Source organism: Seriola aureovittata, chromosome 23 (assembly GCF_021018895.1).
Source record: "Seriola aureovittata isolate HTS-2021-v1 ecotype China chromosome 23, ASM2101889v1, whole genome shotgun sequence".
Classification (NCBI taxonomy): domain Eukaryota; kingdom Metazoa; phylum Chordata; class Actinopteri; order Carangiformes; family Carangidae; genus Seriola; species Seriola aureovittata.
The window spans coordinates 13048226-13068548 of NC_079386.1; the positions used below are offsets into that span (position 1 = coordinate 13048226).

The window sequence follows — 20323 nt, forward strand, 5'->3', positions numbered from 1 at the left end:
CAAAAACTGACAAGCTGAGCGGAAATCAATCTAAAAACTTAATTTAAGGGCTTTGTTTATTGTAAACAAAACATTATTTGCAGTATATATGCTAAAACATGCGAGGCCACCTGTATGGCCTTTAGCATCCTGGGTGGCCCATGTGGAAACCAAGCTTCTTACTTACTGTGTGAGACTTGTCCACTACTCTCTGAGCACAACAAGAGCATGGAAAGTTTTGTGAAATAAAGTTAGCAAGACAGAGATTATGTAGCATGAAACAATGTGTGAGAGGCTTGATGGCAAATACTCAGCAATACAAACAGAAAAGGGGATACATGTGCTTTACATGTGCTCTCAAGTCAAAACATTTCAGGATTAATTTACCTTTAAAAGAATCAAATCACAGTTGAAAGTTAAGACACTTTGAAGCAGACTCATCTTAGTAGATCACAAAAAAATGTGCTATTCCTGTGAGGCACGCGATGTGTGAGGAACGAAAACAACATGTTCGTGGCACAAAAGATCGTGGCTTTTCACTGATTTGACCAGGAAACTAAGTATTTTTGCAAGTGACCTAGTTTATCTCAAATATCCAAAGTATGTGTCCCTGAGATGTTGCTCAACTATACAGAGCTGAGTCTAGTGTCTGTAATTGTTAAGATCCTGCAGTGTTGTTGTTGTTATTCTTACCACCCAAGCCAAGAGCAGATAGCCTGTAAAAACAAGCGCTCTCACTTCCGACCGATGGGGAGAAAGCTTCCCGAACGGATGCAGTTGAGTTGCATTTTTTTTTTTCTTTTTTTTTTTAATCCGCTGTGGAATGCCTGCAAATAAGGTTTTTGTTTTTATTTTTGGAAGGTGGATCTCAGGGAAGCAAGAAATCATATAATAGAAGAAGGGATAGAGTCTCATGCTGTGGTGTGGTCTTCATTCTCCATCAGTGACACAAGAAGAAAGAGTCTGAAGTGAAGGAGATGACTGAAAAAGTTCAACATTAGAGTTTATAAACCAATATTCTTTAGGACACCATTTACACCCTTATCTCTTTTAAATGACATGAAAAAGCAGCTTCACCAATTTGGACACATATGACACATATTTCGTTAATTTCATTTCATTCATCTTTGTGTCTCGAGCTGATACTCAAGATAATGTATTGCAACTGTGCATTTCTTTGAGTGTGTTTAATAGTGAACCACATTTAAAAAAAAACCAAAAAAACACTTGGCAGTCAGTGAAAAAATTCAAAGAAACATTAAACATTTGACTCACGTACTGAACTTGACTTTGTGTGTCTTTCCGCCCCCCTTTTTCACTGCTGTGGTTCCCACTGCTGCAAATAGAGAAAGAAACAAATCATTAACCAGCTTTGCTCCAAGCCAGGTGGGTTCAGGCTCTGATCAAAGTCACAGGAGGGGCTGATTGGAGGCCAGCAGTGTGTTGGTGATGGGGTGGGGGGTCCTCATTTAGCATTCAGAATTGCTGCCATGCATATATAAGCCTTTGATTAACAGCTGGGGTACCTTGGCACCATCGTTAGCCCCTCAAGGTGTGGAAAGGTTTCCTAGTCCCTCTTGCCAAATGCAGCGAGGTGCCCGCTTTTGAAGTTTGAATCATACAAGCATCTGTTTGGAGACGCTGAGCCTGTCAGAATAAGGACTCACATTTTCATCATTGGACTGAAGCTTTTATTTATATGGTTTATTTATATCAGCGGTTCGTCGGTGGGTTGGAAAATGACAGGGGTATGGTGCATATGGCATATCTGATTTCAAGCTGTGATAAATTTCTTATTGAATTCTTCAGCACTTCTCCCATTTATTATTCCTAAAAATAAAAAATAAAAAACTTCAAGTAGTTATTTATCAGAACTTTGAATGGCAGTCTGTCAAACCACAAATATTATGGCTAGTGTAATAAAAGAGCGTGTATGTACACTTGTATCTTTGTTGTTTTGCGACATCCTCCAACTGTATTTTATGCAGTAGTATTATCTCTTTGTTGTACTATGTTACTGTGTGTACAGTTTAGTGTACGTGTATACTGTAAAAACAGCCACCAGCTCCACATATGGAGCATCATCGCTCTCTCTCTCTCTCTCTCTCTCTCTCTTGCTTCTTGCCAAAGTTTGAGGCATGTTGGAGCGGGGACAGATTCACTGCTCTTACCACTAATCCCTCCGGGCCCGCTCGTCACCGTGCTATCACTGCTGCTTTGACAGATATCATCGGCTCCACACCAGACACACTTAAACCGTCCCGTTGCTGCTGGCTTATTATCTCCTCTTTGGACTAACGCCGGCATTGAAGGGTCTGCCAAGTGAGTAATTGAAAAAATACATGGGATGTACAACATAGAGTGGCCTTGAGCTTGACACACAGCTGTTCAAGGTGTTTGTATGCTATGAGATGGGAAACTTGACAACGTAACACTTAAATCTCTGTTCTCTGCATATGACTCCTCCTGATCTTTACATCAGATCAGTATTGAGGTCCAAGTCAATTTGAAGAAGTTGGCTTAAATAGTTTTCAGGGATAAAACAACATTTCGTTAATGAGGCTGTTGCAAATGTTTCAGACATGACACAGTTAAGACCATAAGCAAAACACTCTCAACCATTTGTTTCATGCAGCTTTTAACTTGATTTCGGAAAGATTAACTTTTTTTAGGAGTGATACGAGAGAATAAATGACTTGCAGTTGCCAGAACTTTTATAGCATGTTGGCTGACTCTCACACATGTCTGTTAACCTTTTGAGGTTTAACCTTTCTTTTATCCTTAAGTTCTTACAGAATTACTTGTTTCTTTTCTTCTCGTGCAATAATGATTAGAAGATTTTCATGAGCAAAATGTGCTGAAATTTAGATTTATTAGATTTATTCACTTGTTTTCTTCCCTGATTGTGAATCGTATGCATATTGTACCTCTATACCACCTGCTGTCACCGTTTGCAGCCTATGTGATTGATTCTGTTTGTTAGATGCTGCGGCTGCATCATTATTTGCCGCTCTCTGTATCCAATGTCTTGAATGATAAGGTGCAGGCAGAGAGTTACTGTAAAGGGCATCCCCTTCCCACACACTGGCTCCTGTGGTTGCCTTTATGTTAATACTCTGACCTAAAGTATGTGGAGACTATTCAGAAGGGTGTTATTAGTGGGTATGCATGCGTATGCTCCGTTTGGTGGCATCTCCACACTCGCTAACACCAGCCACTGACTCATGGCTAAAGCAGAAACCACTGTGACCCAGCAGCACTTTGAGCAGACGCCTAATAAAAGACCTAAAAACACCCCAAAACATTCAGCATGTACACATAAAGAGGAGACGGCCAAGCATACCAACATGTGTGCACACACAGATCCTCTCATTGTTATTGTGCTCTGGCATGAAAAGACTATAAATGTTAACACTTAGACACAAACATCACTGTGCTGACAGCTGGTGGGAGCCAAGGAGAACCAGGGAGGGTGGCAGCCTGATGGGGTGCACTGACAGCTGGGAGCGTGCGCAGCGGGCCTCCCCTGAGCTGAGAACCAGAGCTGCAGGCAGCCCGAAGCTTTGAGGATCAGAGAAAACCAGGCTCTCCCTCTCCTCTATTCTCTCTCCATCTTCCTTTTCCTCCTTCACTCCCTCGCTTCACGGGCTCTGTAATTACGTCGCTCCTGCCAGAGCCGCTTGAAGTTTAGCCAATTAGACAATAAAGACCAGAGCTTTCTCTCCTGCTCTGTTTCCCTCCCTCGGTGGTCACACCCTTGCATGTCTCCTCTCTCCTCGCCTCCTGTATTTTACATTCTGTCATGTGTAGCTATTACGTCCTGTTTGGACTAACACACATCCTTTGTTTCCCTCCAGTCTTAAATTCTTTACAGTATACCCACGACCTTTCTGGGTTTCAGTAAGTAAGTAAGTGGATATCTGTCCTACTGACTTCATCTTGGCTCATTTTCTCTCCACCTTATGCTCCAACTTCTTTTTCTTTTCATCCATTGTTCACTGGTTTTTATCCACATACCCTCTTAACCTCATTTAAAGCACGCTTACAACAAACCCAGACACTTTCAGCTTGGCCTCCTCAGCGAAGCTCAGCAGATGGTCCTGTTATTTTTTTTTTTCTTTACTCCAGAGAAAATAAAGATATGTTTCTCTGACTTTAATGTCCTGTCTAATTGTATGTGGTGGATTGTAAACGGTGGCTAAAGTTAGTTTGGGAACTATAGCCGGTGTCTGGGGCGGACGCAGCAGCCTGGCCTGCGTTGCCCAGTGTTCTCTCGTGGTTTTAGACCACTGGCAAGCAGTCTGTAGTCTGTAAGAGAAATAACTACAATTGTAGAGCTTTCTCCTTTTTTTTTTCTGCCCCTCCTCCGCGTCCTGCCCTCTCTGCCTCTCTTGCTGATGTAGGGTTTTGAGGAACCCTAGAATTGAGGGCTGTTTTTAGTGGTTGTGTGTGACGTTGTTCGTTATTCAATTTAGTCATGTCACTAAAGCTGGAGCTATGTTGGTAGCACGCTGGCAGGCAGAGCAATGTGTGGGATGTGTGTATTTGAATGGATGACCTTTATAATAAATACAGGAACAGCACATCTACATTATCAAAGGCACAATTTTGACTCGCTTGTCAGCTTCATCTTCATGGTGTTTTGGAAGTGCAATGTCTATTATGAGTCCACTCTTTTTTTTTTGATTTAAACTTTATTTCTGAATTTAAAGGAATAGTTCAACATTTTGGGAATATAAGCTTATCTGGCTTCTCGCCTTCATATCTGCCCATTCAAAATGAAGCTGCAGCCAATGGTTAGCTTAGCTTAGCATAAAGACTGGAAACAGGGATAAACGGCTAGCCTAGCTTTGTCATGACATAACAAAATTCACCTACATATCATGTTATGGTTGTTTAATCTAAACAGAAACCGAGATGTAAAAATTAGAGTTTGTGTTTCTATGGGAGATCATCACAGTGATGACAAGACTCCAGGAAGTCACTGTTTCTGGCCAAGAAATAGTCCAATACGTAATTCCCTGTAAAACCACAAATTGTCGCTTTTATACTTTGGTTTTTTGGGTTTCATGATGCAACTAAATTGAAAGTTCCTCTCGGAGTTTAACCAACCAAGTGGTACAAAGATTTGATTCATTTTTCTTCTCCACTTAATGAGTTTATATTTTCCCCTCTCACAGCAAATCCTGCGTCACTCTCGTGCTAACGCCACCAAGGTTATTTTCCTGATCACTGATGGCTACTCTAACGGAGGAGACCCTCGACCAGTGGCGGCGGCTCTGAGGGAACGCGGCGTTGAGATCTTCACTCTGGGCATCTGGCAGGGTAACATCAGGGAGCTCCACGACATGGCCTCGCAACCCAAAGATCAGCACTGCTACCTGGTGCACAACTTCGCAGAGTTTGAGGCCCTGGCTCGTCGTGCACTTCATGAAGGTAAGAAAAACAGGCAGGGATTACTTAAATTGATTGGTTGTTATTATACATCTTGTAAAGACAGAATCACAGCCCTCCAGAGGTCATGTAACTATGTTCAAAGAAACATCTGTAATGTCACTTCACAGCTGCACCGACAGATCAGATATCCCATTTTCCACTTGCACAATTTAGCTGCAAGGTAGTTACATCGAGCCTTATGTTTTGGGAAATTAAAATTTAATCTACCATGATTACTCTTTTTTCTCTTTGAAGCCTCATTGCTCCATTTGACCTGTAGCAATAATTCTTAGATGAAGTTTTTGACCCTGTTAAAATTCAGTGTTTACTTAAAAGGAAGCAGATAATATTTTAAAAAGAATCTGACAATGTACATTTCACATGGTCTTTTTTGCTGTGTACTGCCAACAGCCATCAGGCCTCACTTGTGTACAGATTGGACAGAGCAAAGCACTTTTCCCACACTTCAGGGGGACTTCCCACAATTTGGTGAAAAGAGGGATTCAGTCGTATCTTTAAAACTTAAAATACAGCCATAAAATATCACAGTTAAGTGTAGCACTGAGCGTGTAGAAAACTGTAAATCATGCACATGCACTTGCGGACTGTTCACACACAGTTTCTGAAATCCCAGTCAGGAGGTGCAGCAGTAGAGATCAGTGAGACGGCGCAAGGATAAGTCTGAAAAAGCCAACACAGACCGTACTATCAGCTCAGTGTCCGCCGTCTGTCACGCTCTTTCCTGAAGTGTGCACCGGCGACTCTGCCAACACAAGTACAACATGTTTTCAACATGGAGCCACAATTTGAGCCACTCTTGCTGCCCATGGATCACATCACATAAATTACACCAGAACTGTCTCTTCTTCTTTTTCTTCCTCATCTTCTTCATCTTCTTCATCTTCTTCTACTTTCTTCCTCTTCGTCTTGTTTTTCTTCATCTTTTTCATCTTCTTTGTCCTTGTCTTCTTTCCCTCTATATCATTTTCTTCTTCTTCTTCTTCTTCTTCTTCTTCTTCTTCTTCTTCTTCTTCTTCTTCTTCTTCTTCTTCTTCTTCTTCTTTTTCTTCATCTTCTTCCTTTTTGGCCCTGGAAAGACCATCAAAGGAAAACGTCTCAGCTCAGATTTATGGGCTTTTATTACTGATTACTGTCTTTTGGAGCAATTCTTAATAAAGGGAAAAGAGGATGTGGCCGTTTGCTTTTAGTCAGTTGTACATGTGTGGCTTGTAGCTGCTGCAGATTTTTATTTATACACTTCTGCGGTTAAGGTGTTTTGTTCACTTTGCTCTCTGATTTCATGAGACATCAGAGGCTGAATTTAAAACCAACTTCAGCCTGTAGTCTGCCTCAATTACACACTGTACAGAACCAGAAACAGACATTTTAGACTGTCCCTTTGCAATTTAGTTTTTTTTATTACAACATCACGATATGAAGAAAATAAACTCCAGCCACACTAGTATTAAGAACAACCTTACGGTCAGACAGATGTGTTTTGGCTTACTGTGGAGAAAACTGTTGCTGGATCTTTAACTCAGTTTCCTCTTCTGCACCGTCGGCCCTGTCTGGCTTCTAAAATGCAGCTATAACAGTCTCCAATTAACTGAACACTCAAAGTACATTTTCTGATTGCAAGGTGGTGTAATTTGAACCTGCTGCAACCTGCAACTTTCCTGTGTTTGTTTCCCACCCACAGACCTCCCCACAGGCAGCTACATCCAGGAGGATCTGTCACGCTGCTCCTCTCTGTGTGAAGCAGGCAGGGATTGCTGCGACCTGATGGCGAGCTGTAAGTGCGGCACACACACCGGACAGTACGACTGCATCTGCGAGAAGGGATACTACGGGAAGGGTCTGCAACACGAGTGCACAGGTAGGACAGAGGGATGTATACTTGTATATTTCACCAGCCTTTCCTCCATTTCATTCCATTCTCAAAAGTCCTCTTCCTTTCCTTGTCAACTTGTCTGAGTTGAAGGTGCTTTCAGAAAGCAGTGACATAATAGTCTAGCAGGTTGGAAACGATCTGTTTGCCTGAATTTGAGGAGAGTTGAGTTTTTAACTATAAATCACTCATATTACCATTTATTCTGTGCCAAACGCTGATGCTGATTGATTCCTCTTACAGCTGTCACATGTGGCAAGTGAAAGATAAATCAACCCAAAATACTCGTAACATGAGCAGCTACGTTTCTGTGTCTGTGTGTATTTTTCTTTGTAAACGACTCATAAGATCTAAGCACAACAGTGTGCCGCTCGTCCTCTCCTCATTACCAACTGCAAACGTCACTTGTCTTGACAAACTGTCGATTTGAAACAGCTCCTAGCTCGAGCAGTGGCAGCCAGCATCGGAAAAACAGCACCACTTGAATAAGCAGACAACAAACCCAGTAAAAGCTGTGTCTGTGGCATGTTTAGCGTTGCTGTGTTGTTTTTGTTTCTTACCACTTTCCACAAACTGACCAACATTGTTTTTGCCCAGATTTTGTTGCACTAAAACATGCTCGTGCCTTAGAGATTGACCTTTTTGGAATTCCTTTTAGTTTCTCTTGTTCTTGTCTTCTTAACCTGCCGGTGTCTCCTCCAAATCACATCCACTTGGCCTCAGGTTGCTGTCGAGCTCACTACGGGTGAAAGTTAAATAAGCAGCCTTTCCACCACTCGGTGTAAGCTGTCAACAGGGCAGATCACTATCAACAAACCCAATAATGTGGAGGGGGTGGAGGACTGAGACAGACTCCCAGCTGGACACGCCACATCCTGCTCTCCACCTTCAGTTTCCTCCTTTAAATCACATCTCATGCATCCATTTCTTTCTACTCTACATTCAACGAAAGAACGCTGCTGTCATTTTAAAACTAACTGACTTTTTTTTTTGTGGCTGTTATTGCTTTGCCTCCCACTTCTGTTTCATGCATATCCATCTGAGGAACCAAAACATCTGTTTCATCTGTTGCCAGAGTGCTTTGCCTTTTACCCTTCTGTTCCTTACTACTGGTTATTTATGATGTTGGGGCTCTAGGAGTTATTATTCTATTATTGTACACAAATTTTATTTTAGAGCAAAAGTTGCACTCGGCTATTTGTGTGTGCGTAGATGCAAACGCAGGCGTGTCCATGTATAAATGAATGTGGCGTACATACATATATGGAAATATTTCTGGGGTTTGGAAAATTATACAGATCCATGAGCTGTAAATTCAAGTTGAAATGGTAATAATATAATTTCAAATATACAGGCTAAAGTGCAGGAATAAATAATGAAGAGTGAAAATATGGGATGTAGAGAACTTTGTCTCTATGTCTTTTCTCCTTCATAAAAACAAACATTTACCTTTCTTTTCATCTGTCTTGTAGTCTCCTCACAGTTTCCTCCAAATCTCCTTAAAGTCTGAAAATATGTTTTAGCTAATATCATTTAAACATCAATATTTTAAATGATGGGAAGACGATGGAGCCTTTTGGTTTCAATTTAAATTCAGGGACATGCCAAACAGTTCTATTACTTCCACACCATCATTTGGTGGAGATCAGAAATAATAGAAACACTCTCTGTGAATGAAATATATATATATATATAAATTCATCTTTATTCCTCCCCAGACAGAAATGTTGGATATGTCTTTGCTGAGTGGAAGTGGTGAGGCAGTGGCTCCTCTTTCTGTCAGGAAACCCTCATATTGAGCCTTTAATTCTTCTGAAAGGTCCCACCGCAGAATTGATAGATGATCTTTGTGGCAATGCTTTAATTATGTGTTGCTTGAGTGTGTTGCTCAAAATCAAGCCAACACTGGAGACAATCAAACTTTAACACTTGCCAGCAGCCTGTGCAATGACAAATTAATTTGCCTTCAAAATGTCCATTCTTCGGTCTGTTAAATCTCCATGTTGCACAGCGTAATGCTGCAATTTGATGCAGGTGGTCTCCATCATTTAAGAGTAAAGTTAAAGGCTTTTTTTTTTTTTTTTTTTTAACTGAAAATGCAAAGTAACAGGAATGTAGCAGACTGTGTGATTGTTGGAGAGCAGAAACAGATGCACTGGCTGGTGTGTGTGTCTGTGTTAATGTAACTGCTGTGTTTGTCCTCGGTCATTTAGACACTCAGGTGAGACAGGTGGGGAGGAATGGGGAACTAAGAAGAAAATCAGTGCCGAGTGCACAGACATTTGCGTAACGCTCAACACTCAACTCTAAGAGGACAGACACAACCAGGACATAATCTTAGTTGTGTTTTCCCTCTGTGTACCTGTGCGCATGTTTGAGAGACGTTTGAGTGACAGATAGGTTTAAACGATTCTGATAAGTGTTTAAAATTCAGAGGGAGAAAAAGGGAGCGACAGGGGGAAAGCCAAAGTAAAGGGCATCGGGGTCATCGTGCCAGAAAGCACGCCTCCTTAATTCTCATCAGATGTTGTCGAGACTGGAGCCCCACTCCGCTTATTAATCTGTTTTAATGGTTTAATTAATAGCAGAGAGCAGACTGCAGAGTTGGCTCAGTCAGCGAAAGGAAGGAAGGACACAGTGAGGCGCTGCAACCGCAACTGAGGATTGCTTCCTCTGACTGTCTGTCTGTCTGTCTCTGACTACCTCATATAACAAGGTCTCATGGGAGAGCAGTGGGCTATTTTGTTGTGGACAAGTCGTCACCCTCGTGGTATAGATCTGACATGTACCCACAGTGCACCGACCCATGCTAGAATATGTGCCACTGCAGTTGCTGTTGTGGATATGTTGGCAAGCTAAGGCTCTATTAGCTCTGTTCAGCTTAGTTTTGGTTTTGTTAAATGGTGCGAAATACCCTTGTATATGTTTCTGAGCACTACATTTATGGAGGGTTTTATCCTCTAATAACTTGCGAGGCTCTTTTGAAGTAGTGGTGGCTCCAAAACCAATTAGGTTTGCAGTGAGAAGAGTACGTAACCAAGGAACATACAAGTAAACTCGACAAGCCCCCGCTGTTTTCAGAAAAACCAAGCATTTTGCTGTAATATTCTGTTGCTTTAACCTCAATGAGCTTGGCTGAGCCGTAGGTGTTGTGCGAATTATGGGTACGCCGTGTGCTTCGGTGATGCCAGGGCTCTTGAGTGGCAGACAGACGCAGCCATACACTGCCAGAGTTATATGGTCGCTCTTGTTTGCATGAGCTCGATGGTGGGCGTGTGGCTTCAGGTGAGTTTGTTGTCTGGACTGAAAGTTTGGAGAGTTTTCTGTTTTTCTGACTCTGTTTTCTCACATCTAATAGTCTTTGACACATCTGAAAATAATATGAGCAAACCGTAGGCCTGTCAGTGAATTATTGTTATCATTGGCTGAAAGGCTCTGTTGGAAACACTATCCAAATCCCCACAGTGCACAGCAGTGTTGTTTATGAATCTGTCGACAGCCAAGTGAAACAGCCTCTTCCACAAAACACAACTGGAATCCCAGCAGATAGAAAACGAACGATGAACCCAGATCCTGCGCATTTTGGTTTACTCCGACATGTGAAGCAGGACAGTGTCGTCAACCTGAAGCTCTCAACATCTGTATCACGGAGGATCACCAGAGGAATGGGGAAGTGGATAAATGGAGTGAGAGGTTGAGAGTGTGTGTGTGGAGGGGGTGCATGTTTTCCTCCTGTCACACATTCGGGCTTATCAGCCTCTTCTGTAGCCCGAGAGAATGACAGGAACTCTGGACTGTGTTAATGTGGTGTCAGCACAGGCTTTGTTCTGCTCAGAGCGGCTTTGCTCGGGGTGAATGGGGGAGTGAGAGAGAGAGAGTTAGAGAGGTAACGAGCAACAAACAGCTTGAAAGCATGAAGGAAAAAACGAAATGGAAAGAAAGAAATAGATAGAAGAGATGGAAGGTGTGTGGAAGGTGCGGATTATTGCATCTTAAATAAGCAAGAATCACTTCAGACTGGCATACATCTGATAGGAGCTTTGTGGTAGGTAGGTATATTGAATAGTTTAATATACTATATGTTGTTATTATTCAGGGCACTCAAGTATTCATTTGAGTTCTTTGTTACCACAAAATAAAGTGAAAACTAACGAGCCCTGTTGAATGAATAGTCGTGACAGCAAACCGTTTGAGAGATGGTTTATGGAAGGATTTTGGATTCACCACCACATTAGCTTGTCACTCAAGAGAGGCAGTGAATTCATGGAACTACGTCACTTCTAGGCTTTAGGCTTTGTGGGTTGCATTTGGAATTAATTGCTTCTCATTTGTTTGAATTCTGTGCATCTCCACTTAGTGCACATGATAACTGTAATAATACAAACATGTGGGATGTGCAAAAAAGTCAAAGAATTACAGATAAAGTTGAGATAAAATTCTTTAAATTCAATGTTATTTATTAGGCAACTGTCCCCTTACCAGCTAATTCTAGAGCAGCAGATGGATGTTTGCTTAGTTGACATGGCTCAGACGGCTCAGTTGTAGTATAATAGTAGTATAGTCGTATCTGAACCATCTCTGTGACAACTGACTAAACAAACTGAAAACTCGAAGGAAGAGTGAGAGGAGCACCAGAAAAAGCTTATGTGCTTTTCTTGTCAAACTGTAATTCTCAGATTTACTATTACATATACATCGCTGTTCCTTTGTTCTTTAAACATCCATTAATTTTCTTTATTGATGGATGTTTGTGATCGGAGTATGAGGAAATATATTGAGATGGCCTACCCTTTTTCTCTTATCAGGATATGAACTGCTGACTGGAATGCTTTGCGTGTAGAAAAACATTTCCTCAGAATTGACACTGGTAGAATTGCACAATGTTTACAATATTAATTTCATAAAAGCCTCTTGATCCCTGGAGGAGACGCGTGGCTGCGATGAGCTTCGACTCGACCCCGAACATAACGCATCTATCTCTCGGCGGATGGACTAGACTTCATCGCATCTGCATTGTAAATATTTACGGTCTCGATGTGAACGACCGAGAGATTTCGGGAGGGGAAGCCTCGAGGTGGACATAAATTGAACAGAGGAATTAAAATGACAAGGGGAGAGGTGGAATTTGTTCAGTGCTAAGGAGTACAATGAAAAGTGTTGAAATGGGAGGAATGTTGCAATCATTATTTCTTTTCCTCTCTCCTTTCACTTTTTTTTGGCTTCACCGCCTTGCAGATGTCGCCAGTGTAAATGAAACACAGTCAAAATAAAAATAAAAAAGCTACAAAGGGATAAATGTTTTTTGTGAACTCTCAGGAATGCAGCTGAACTTGACGCCGCACTGGTTATCGCCGTCTCAGTCCTCGACGCTCTGCAGCTCATCCCGCTCTACACAGTCACGCTAACACTTGCTTACACACAGTCATCAACACACACGCACAGCCATGTGTTATTGGCGTGCTTTGCGTGCCCACACCTCTGACCCATTTAAATATACCACAGTCAAGCATCTGACACATACCAGATGCCTGTCTGAGGAGGCAATAGTGCACAGTCTGTTTATACCGCACACACTACATTGACATAATACATAACACAAGTGAGCTTCTAAATCTTAAATGTTTAAATACACCGTTAATAGGCTTTTTGCAGCTCACTCAAAATATAACTCTTAGATCTGTATTAAAAGGTAAACAAACAATTCTGAAAGGATGTAAACACAGCAGCGGTTAGACAAATTTTTGTCTAAATAAACAGTATAGCTGATGCCTACACTAGGCCTTACTGGAAGAATCATTTTTTAATATGTGCTGTCACACTAAATATGGAATAAAACATAAACAGCTTCACTGAACATTTCAAATTTCATGGCAATCTGCCAATTATATTTTGTGGGAAGAAAAATTGTGGCCTGTGATGATACTAGAGGAAAGTCAGGGGGACAAAAACATTAATATTCAAGCCCCCAGGGATCATGAAAACATGAACTAACTGCCCCGCCGGTAGAATGGCTGAAAAATGACGAGAGTCAGAGATGAAAAATATTGAGATTCATCTCTTTAAGGATGACCATTAATATTTAACAATGACCAGAAGGTTGTTTCTCAGTGGTAAATGTCAACCCCCCCAGGATTACTAACATCTTAGATCGTTCTGGACCAATGGGTTGGATAGACAGCCAACTGACATCCATTACTGCCACTGCCTAACCTTGCAAGGCAGGTGGATTTCTCGCAAGAATCCATCTCGTCAGATTGCAATTTATTCGCCTAACTCCGGACCTCAGTGTTTTGGTCCAATCAGCGTCCTGTGAGGGAGGAACTGCTGGCAGCTACGGAGTCGCAAAAGTGTCTTTTAAGCACAAATTGTCCTTACAAAGACGACAAGAATCGTGCTAACTAGCTTTCAAAGCTCCTCAGACCGTCTGTTGTTGTGTTGTGTTTCCTCTTCGGTGCTCTCCCACTACGTCATATGATGGACAGATGGTTCATCCAATCACCTGCCAAGTATTTTTTTTTTTAAAGCACTTGCCCTTTCCAAAGAGTTTCCAGTGAAGCCTTCCCAGATGGTTCTGTGTAACAAACCATCTGGTGCGTCTGGTCAGCCACTGCCAGCAGATGGATGAAAGTGGCCTAATATGTGACACTGGACTTCTGTTTGCTCAATCTTCGTAATTTGCACTTAAATGTTTTCAAAAGTAAATATGTTTCTACCAGAGGAGTGTACTTAGTCAGCTCATCCAACATGTTACATAAACTCTCTCATAAAGACTCTCTATTTCCTCCGACTGCATAAATCCTAATCCCCACAGCATCAATAACCACAGCAGACTGTCTGCTTCTGTACAGTATGTCTGCATCTGTCCAAGTCCTTGTTTCTCAATGTTTTTGTGGTGAAAGTAAAAGCTTCAGTTGCTCAACACCAATTCTGGCTCAGTCTTGGTTTAGTTGTGAGCAGGAGGCAAATGCCTTGGATCTCCTGAGGACAAGTGGAGGAGGGTTTTTTGGGGGGTCAAGTACCACCACTCCCCCCTACTCCCCAAACCCCCATTAATTGCTTAAACTGATTGGATGGAACTTTAAGTTTGTGTTTTTCTTTGGTGAGCAGAGAGTGGAAAGAGAAAGAGGGGGGGGGGGGGGGGGGGGCGATTCCTTCCCCCGGAGCCATGCGTCTTTTGTGGTGGATGGATGGAGAGCTTTCAGTGACTGGGCAAAGATCAGACTGGCTCTGAGCCAGACGGACAGAGAGAGGGAAATACTACCACTAATAAGCTCAGTAATAAAGATTATTTATATGGAACATAATTGCAAAGTGATTTACAACCAGTAACATATTATGTGATGTTATGTTAATAAAACCCAGACAAATAAAACATCAAAATGTGATTATGGAGGAATGAAATGCTCATATAAGTTGGGTTCAAACTATTTATAAAGTATGCTGTATAACATGTGTAAACCTGCCGTACCTGCTTGTATTTATGAGTGAGTAAACAGATAACCTTAACACCTTAGTAGGACCAGCTGCGGCTCCCCAGCTTTTTGGCGCTTTAATGCAAAGAAACAAACTTAATCCCAGATTTATTGCCAATAAATGCGTTATTGAATAATAGGCGTTTTTTTAACAGTTTTGGTTTTTTGTATCTTTTACTAACCAGAGGGGGAAAATGCCCAGAAAGGTGTTTTTACTGCTGGTTTTAATAGGTCCCAGTGTTAAACTGCCCTCAGGTGCTTTCAGACAGTCTTTAATGTAATTTGGTGTTTGAAGTTTTTTCTTTAAAGCACATTGTATACATCAGGCTTACTGTACAGTGCAGTGTTAAAATCCATATTAGTCCACCACATGTTCGAGCCCCATTCCACCCTCTCTTCCCTCATTAAATGACACATACAGGTCTGTAAAAGGCCTTAATTGATGACTACTGCTGCCGTGTTTTTAGGTCAGGGATGCTGTGAAGCAGAAATGACTTGTGTTATAAGCTGAGGCCACTATGTGGGTGAGTGTGTGTGTGTGTGTGTGTAAAAAAAGAGACAGAGATGAAGGAGCGAGGAGGCAGCAAGGCTATAAACTGGCCCTAATAGGACCCTCCTCTGCAGGAGAGCATGAAGAACAAGGAGCCGTGAAACAGCCAGCGGTGCGAAGCAGAACCTCACTGTGTCATTAACACTCCACCTCTGTCCATCCATCCCTCCACCTTCCTTTCCACCGTCCGCCAATTTCTATTTTATTTTCCTCCCTACTGCCTTCTACTGCTTAGGTCTCCTCCCTGCTCCCCGCCCTCACAGCTTCCCCTCTGTCAGCCACTGTACCGTGTCACCAGGTGCGCCAGACACAAATTAGCCATTTACAGAGGGATATTTTAAACACACCAGAAACACCTCTTTTTACGTCTGCTCTGATCTGATTCCAGCTCTCAGGAGCGACCAGGGGCAGACGCACAAAGTTCGGATATGCTGACAGTCATGAATTCATAACTTATGATTACTTTTACTGTCAGTTTGTGCTGATTGATTTATAATTTACAGAAAATGTCAATCACAGTTTCTTAAAGCTGAAGGTAATTTCTTGTTTAGTCTGAACAACAGTGTCACAACTGAGAAACTGAAACCAAGGGAATCTTTGGTTTTATATTTAGAAATTCTATATTTTATACAACCCAAATCATAAATTTCTTAATGGACTTTTACAGTCTGTACAGCACACACCACCCTCTGTCCTTAATCGGATAATGAAAAACTCTCAGGAAACCTCAGGAAGAGCAACACCACAGTTAGGCAACCGTTCATATCATTACTCTGTGTTGACTGACAAACTTAATTTCATAGGTCTTCCTTGTAAAATTAATTACCGTGAGCAATTTTCATTTATAGTTTTGGAATTAAGATATGGTTTGTCTGAATTATCATTTGTTTCTTTGAAAATCCTTTTTACATTTTATAGAAAACTTATTTGTTACTTGTTATTTCAGTAGTTCTGCTCAACTAATTAACAGTGACTTCTGCTACTACTGACAAAACAAAAACTATTCATAAACAACACGATCAATAATGATTCCCCCACTGTGGCCAGGAGTGATAACACTGTTTCTTGTTTGAGCTTTTTCAAAGGCACACACTGTTTGGAAGCACACATTCAATCATCGATCAATATCTTCTCCACCTTGACTTTTTGCTCTTCAAATATTTGAACTTTTTCCGGCCTCCATTTCACTCTCACACATAGTTTAGATTGACAAATGTACCCATGAGAATTTAAGGTGGGATGAATCTGCTTTAGCATCTTAAGTGCTTTTCTCCAGTATGTTTTTCAAGGCCTTTGCCCTCCTTCAAATCCAACATGTTTGTCCCTTTCTGTGACCCTCGTCTGCCTCTGGATTCTTTCACCGACCCTCCCACTTCCTTTCACTTTCTGATCTCCTCACTGTGTGGAGTGTGTGAGCTGACTGACTGAAACCTCTCTGGTTGGAGGGAGGCGATGAAGAGGGACTCACGCTACGTCAGAGGTCAAAGGCTAAAGATGGAGGAAATCAGCAGCTGCCAGCTTTCAGGAAAAGCAGCATTTTTCTCTCTTTGTTTTTGTTTCTGCTCTGACACAACAGCCTCTTCGACTCCAGAAAATGAGTTCAGTTTAACCAAAACAACAAGCAAAATGAATGCAAATGTTTCTTTGTGTGATAGTGTGAAAGAAAGATACATAAACACACTAGCACCCAAAAGTGGGTGGATCTGTGTCCTGTTAGTGAATCTGTTTAGCAGGATCCCTCCCTGAACTCCCACTGGGAAACACCAACTCTGAGGCTACTGTGGGAATGAATAAATGTGTGTGGTGGTTTAGTGTGTATGTGTGTGTGTGAGCGTGCACATGCTTCTGGTGGGATGTTTCATGCTACGTTTGTGTATGTGTGCATGCACAATCTGATGACACATCAGCCTTCAAATCACATCAGGAAATGTGAAAAACATTCAGGAATCTGGTGAAATGGTGACGCAACAACTGAAAAGGATATGAAGACAGGCCTTTTTTTTGTAGACGTGTTAGTGTTAACATGCTTAGTGTTATACTATGTTGTCCCGAGTGAACTGAGATCATGCCGCGGCCTTCTATCGCAACGTTTCTCGGCACACATACATCTGTAATCAGGCACACCAGACTGGAGACCAACCTGTGTTTGTACAGTTGTTTAGCGGTTTGCCTCGCTCTCCCGATCATTCCCGATGTTCCTGGAGTCTGTAATAAGCAAGCAGGACAAGTCTCCCTGTCCTTGGGAATCCGTAAAATGTGTCCAGTAATTGCGGTGAAATCATTCTCCTTTGGGAAAAGGATTGAATAATAAGCAGGAAAACAGTGTTGGAACAGGCACTAAACAACTAAACTTCCTTAGTTTCCTCTCCAAAGACCACCTTGCATCACATTGCAGAAGTTTCACATTCCTTGGATGAGGGGGTCCGTGGAGGTCCCCCCCCCCCCCCCCGATGGAGGTTGTGTAGGTGGACAGCTGTGCAGCAGCCACATCTCGCCCACACCCCCCACCCACCCCCCCTTTTTTTTACTCTGCAATCCAGCTGGAGAGCAGACCAGACTTCAATGAGACTCTGGCGATGTGATTTAGAGCCTCCTGACATTCCATGAAGATAGGATTCCCAAACTTTTTCAGCTTCAGGTGACCCACGTATCGAGGTTGGAAAATTCCTGTGACCCTTATTGTTGCAAACACGGTCTAATTGCACATCTTGGTTTCAGTCTTTGACTTGATGAGGGCACAAAGTGTCTCCCCAAGTGGAACCATAACTAAACCAGGTGACAGCTGTCTGTAGGATGGCTGCATGATTTTTCTCAGTCTTATTCTGAAACCAGCTGCTGGATGCTTCCTGGTTCATGATAATTACCTGAAAATGGAAGTTTTATTACAGCTGGAGGGGTTCCAGTGTCTTGCTGAGGGACACTTCAACAGGGAGGGATTTTCCTAGTGACCTTATATTTGCCACTCATTTTCTCTTGTTCATATTGTCACTTTAAGAACACATAAGAACACATATGGCAGCTTCTCGGTTCAACGGGGCCTCACAGATTCATTCACTCTTCATATTCCTGAAGCTAGGGAAACTCAAGTCAAACCCTGCCTTATATAGCAATTGGTGCTAGTGCTCTCTCTTGTCATGGCGGCTTGTCACTGAGGAAACCATAAGTGACATAGTGATAGTGTGGTCTTTAGCTGAATCTGGAGGTGTGGTATTTAATCAGTGCCATTAGGGATGAATGTGTTTTACTTTCTGACATTTAAAGGATTAAAATATCCATCATGACCGGACATATGTATCATTTACATTCTTCACATCCCGCCATTTTAAGCTCCCCTGGTGGTCCAGATGAATTCAATGTGAGATGCATATAGTGTGCTGGCTCTGAGTAAATGTATATACAGACTGTGTTTACCTGAAATGAATCATTCAAACTGAGCAACAGTTTCTTCATGCCTCTGTCAGCCTGCTGCGTGAATACATGTCTGTTTTTGTAGCATAGACTATACATTTTAATTGTCCATTTCCATTGTCTATTTAGGAACCTCAAGTGTGCATGAGAAGTCTCAGTTAAGAGCGGAAAAGTTCCTTGCATGTGAACATTGTTTTCTCAGTGAAAAACCCTGGAATTTAAGGTCCAACCTAACAACATTTCTCGTGTGAGAGAGCCTTCGACCACAGGACTCCGTCCAAATTTAGAGCCTATTTGCAATATTGCTGGACTTCCTCTGTCTCCATTGTTTGGCTTTGAAGGCGACAGACAGACAGATCTGGGTCACTGAATCATGACTATTATAGGGTCACAAAAATATCCGTTACTTTTATTGTCTGTTTTGCACATCCTGACCAAAATGTTACCTATTCATTGTGACAGCGCCTGCTCGTGTTATCTTAGGCTTGTTAAGTTATTCTTTGATCAGATATTTTCTGATCTAATACAGGACACTTGTAGAACTTTTGACCATATTTTAAGCAGTTTGGCATGTTTTATAAAATGTTTAGATTTTGAAAAAGGTATTTTACCTCCATCAAGGTGGTTTTAACATGTGTCTCTTTATTTATTAGCAGGATCACACAAAAAGTACTTAACTGATTTGTACCAAACTTTGTGGAGGGATGGGTCATGGGCCAGGGAAGAGACCTTTAAAGTTTGGGGCAGATCCAAATCATTTACTGAGAATTTGAAGTTTATCTCTGAAGTCTGGTGTATGTTGTTTGACATTGGTCTTGGCAAAGGTCTGCGGTCTCTGGGTGGCCTTCTAGTTTTGGAGATGAACTAGAAACAATATTGGCACAGATATCGAACACTTTCAAGTGATACCCAGTCATAAGTGTTTTTTTCCCTAGTTTTCACAAGTGAAAAGCTCAAACAAAAAACAAAAAAATCACAGGGGGAAACTGTTTCGTTGGCATTTTTAGCCGGATAGCATTTCAGTGGTTTTAGATGTTGATATCAACAGTTCATAACAATGTTCAGTATGTGGAAAATGACCATACAGAGATTCTATGTGTCAAAATAAAAGAATATTGAATCAATTCAAAGTAAAACAGGCATTTCTCTGTTCACTTAACTGGCTGACTACCTTTTTGGTCATTGCCTTTGTTCATCATTCATCGTGATTCATCGTGCTGGAAAGTACGTCTCCCGTTGTAGTTCTGTATAAATCTGCCTGATTCACTTGGTGGAAACTGATTATCACTCCAAGCTTGCCAAGCTTGTGAATAGGTCTGGGTATTGTTTAAAGACTTTTCGAATGGTGATGTAATACCTTAATACCAATACCAATAATATATATTTTTGAAAACCCTTTTGATTCATCTCTGTAGTTACCTATTTTCAGTTTGTTTGCGAAATGTTCTCTAATCACAAGCAGCTGTGCAAAAACTTTGCCCAAATAAAATTGGCCAAATTTCTATTGAAATCAGGCACAAGGAGAATAAGTAAACAAGACGACAGACCTGACCAAATGTTTGATGCATCCTAGATAGTTTTTAATACTCT

General features: G+C 41.6%; 1 protein-coding gene across 2 annotated transcripts in view; it reads left to right on the top strand.

Moving 5' to 3' along the window:
* svep1 (sushi, von Willebrand factor type A, EGF and pentraxin domain containing 1) overlaps window positions 1–20323 on the top strand; it is a 90689-nt gene that overhangs the window by 19444 nt on the left and 50922 nt on the right. For both annotated transcript variants that reach the window (XM_056368583.1, XM_056368584.1), the window contains exons 2-3: window positions 5160–5415; window positions 7115–7291. In XM_056368583.1, coding sequence (XP_056224558.1) covers window positions 5160–5415; window positions 7115–7291 — 433 coding nt within the window. The remainder of the gene's footprint in view (window positions 1–5159; window positions 5416–7114; window positions 7292–20323) is intronic.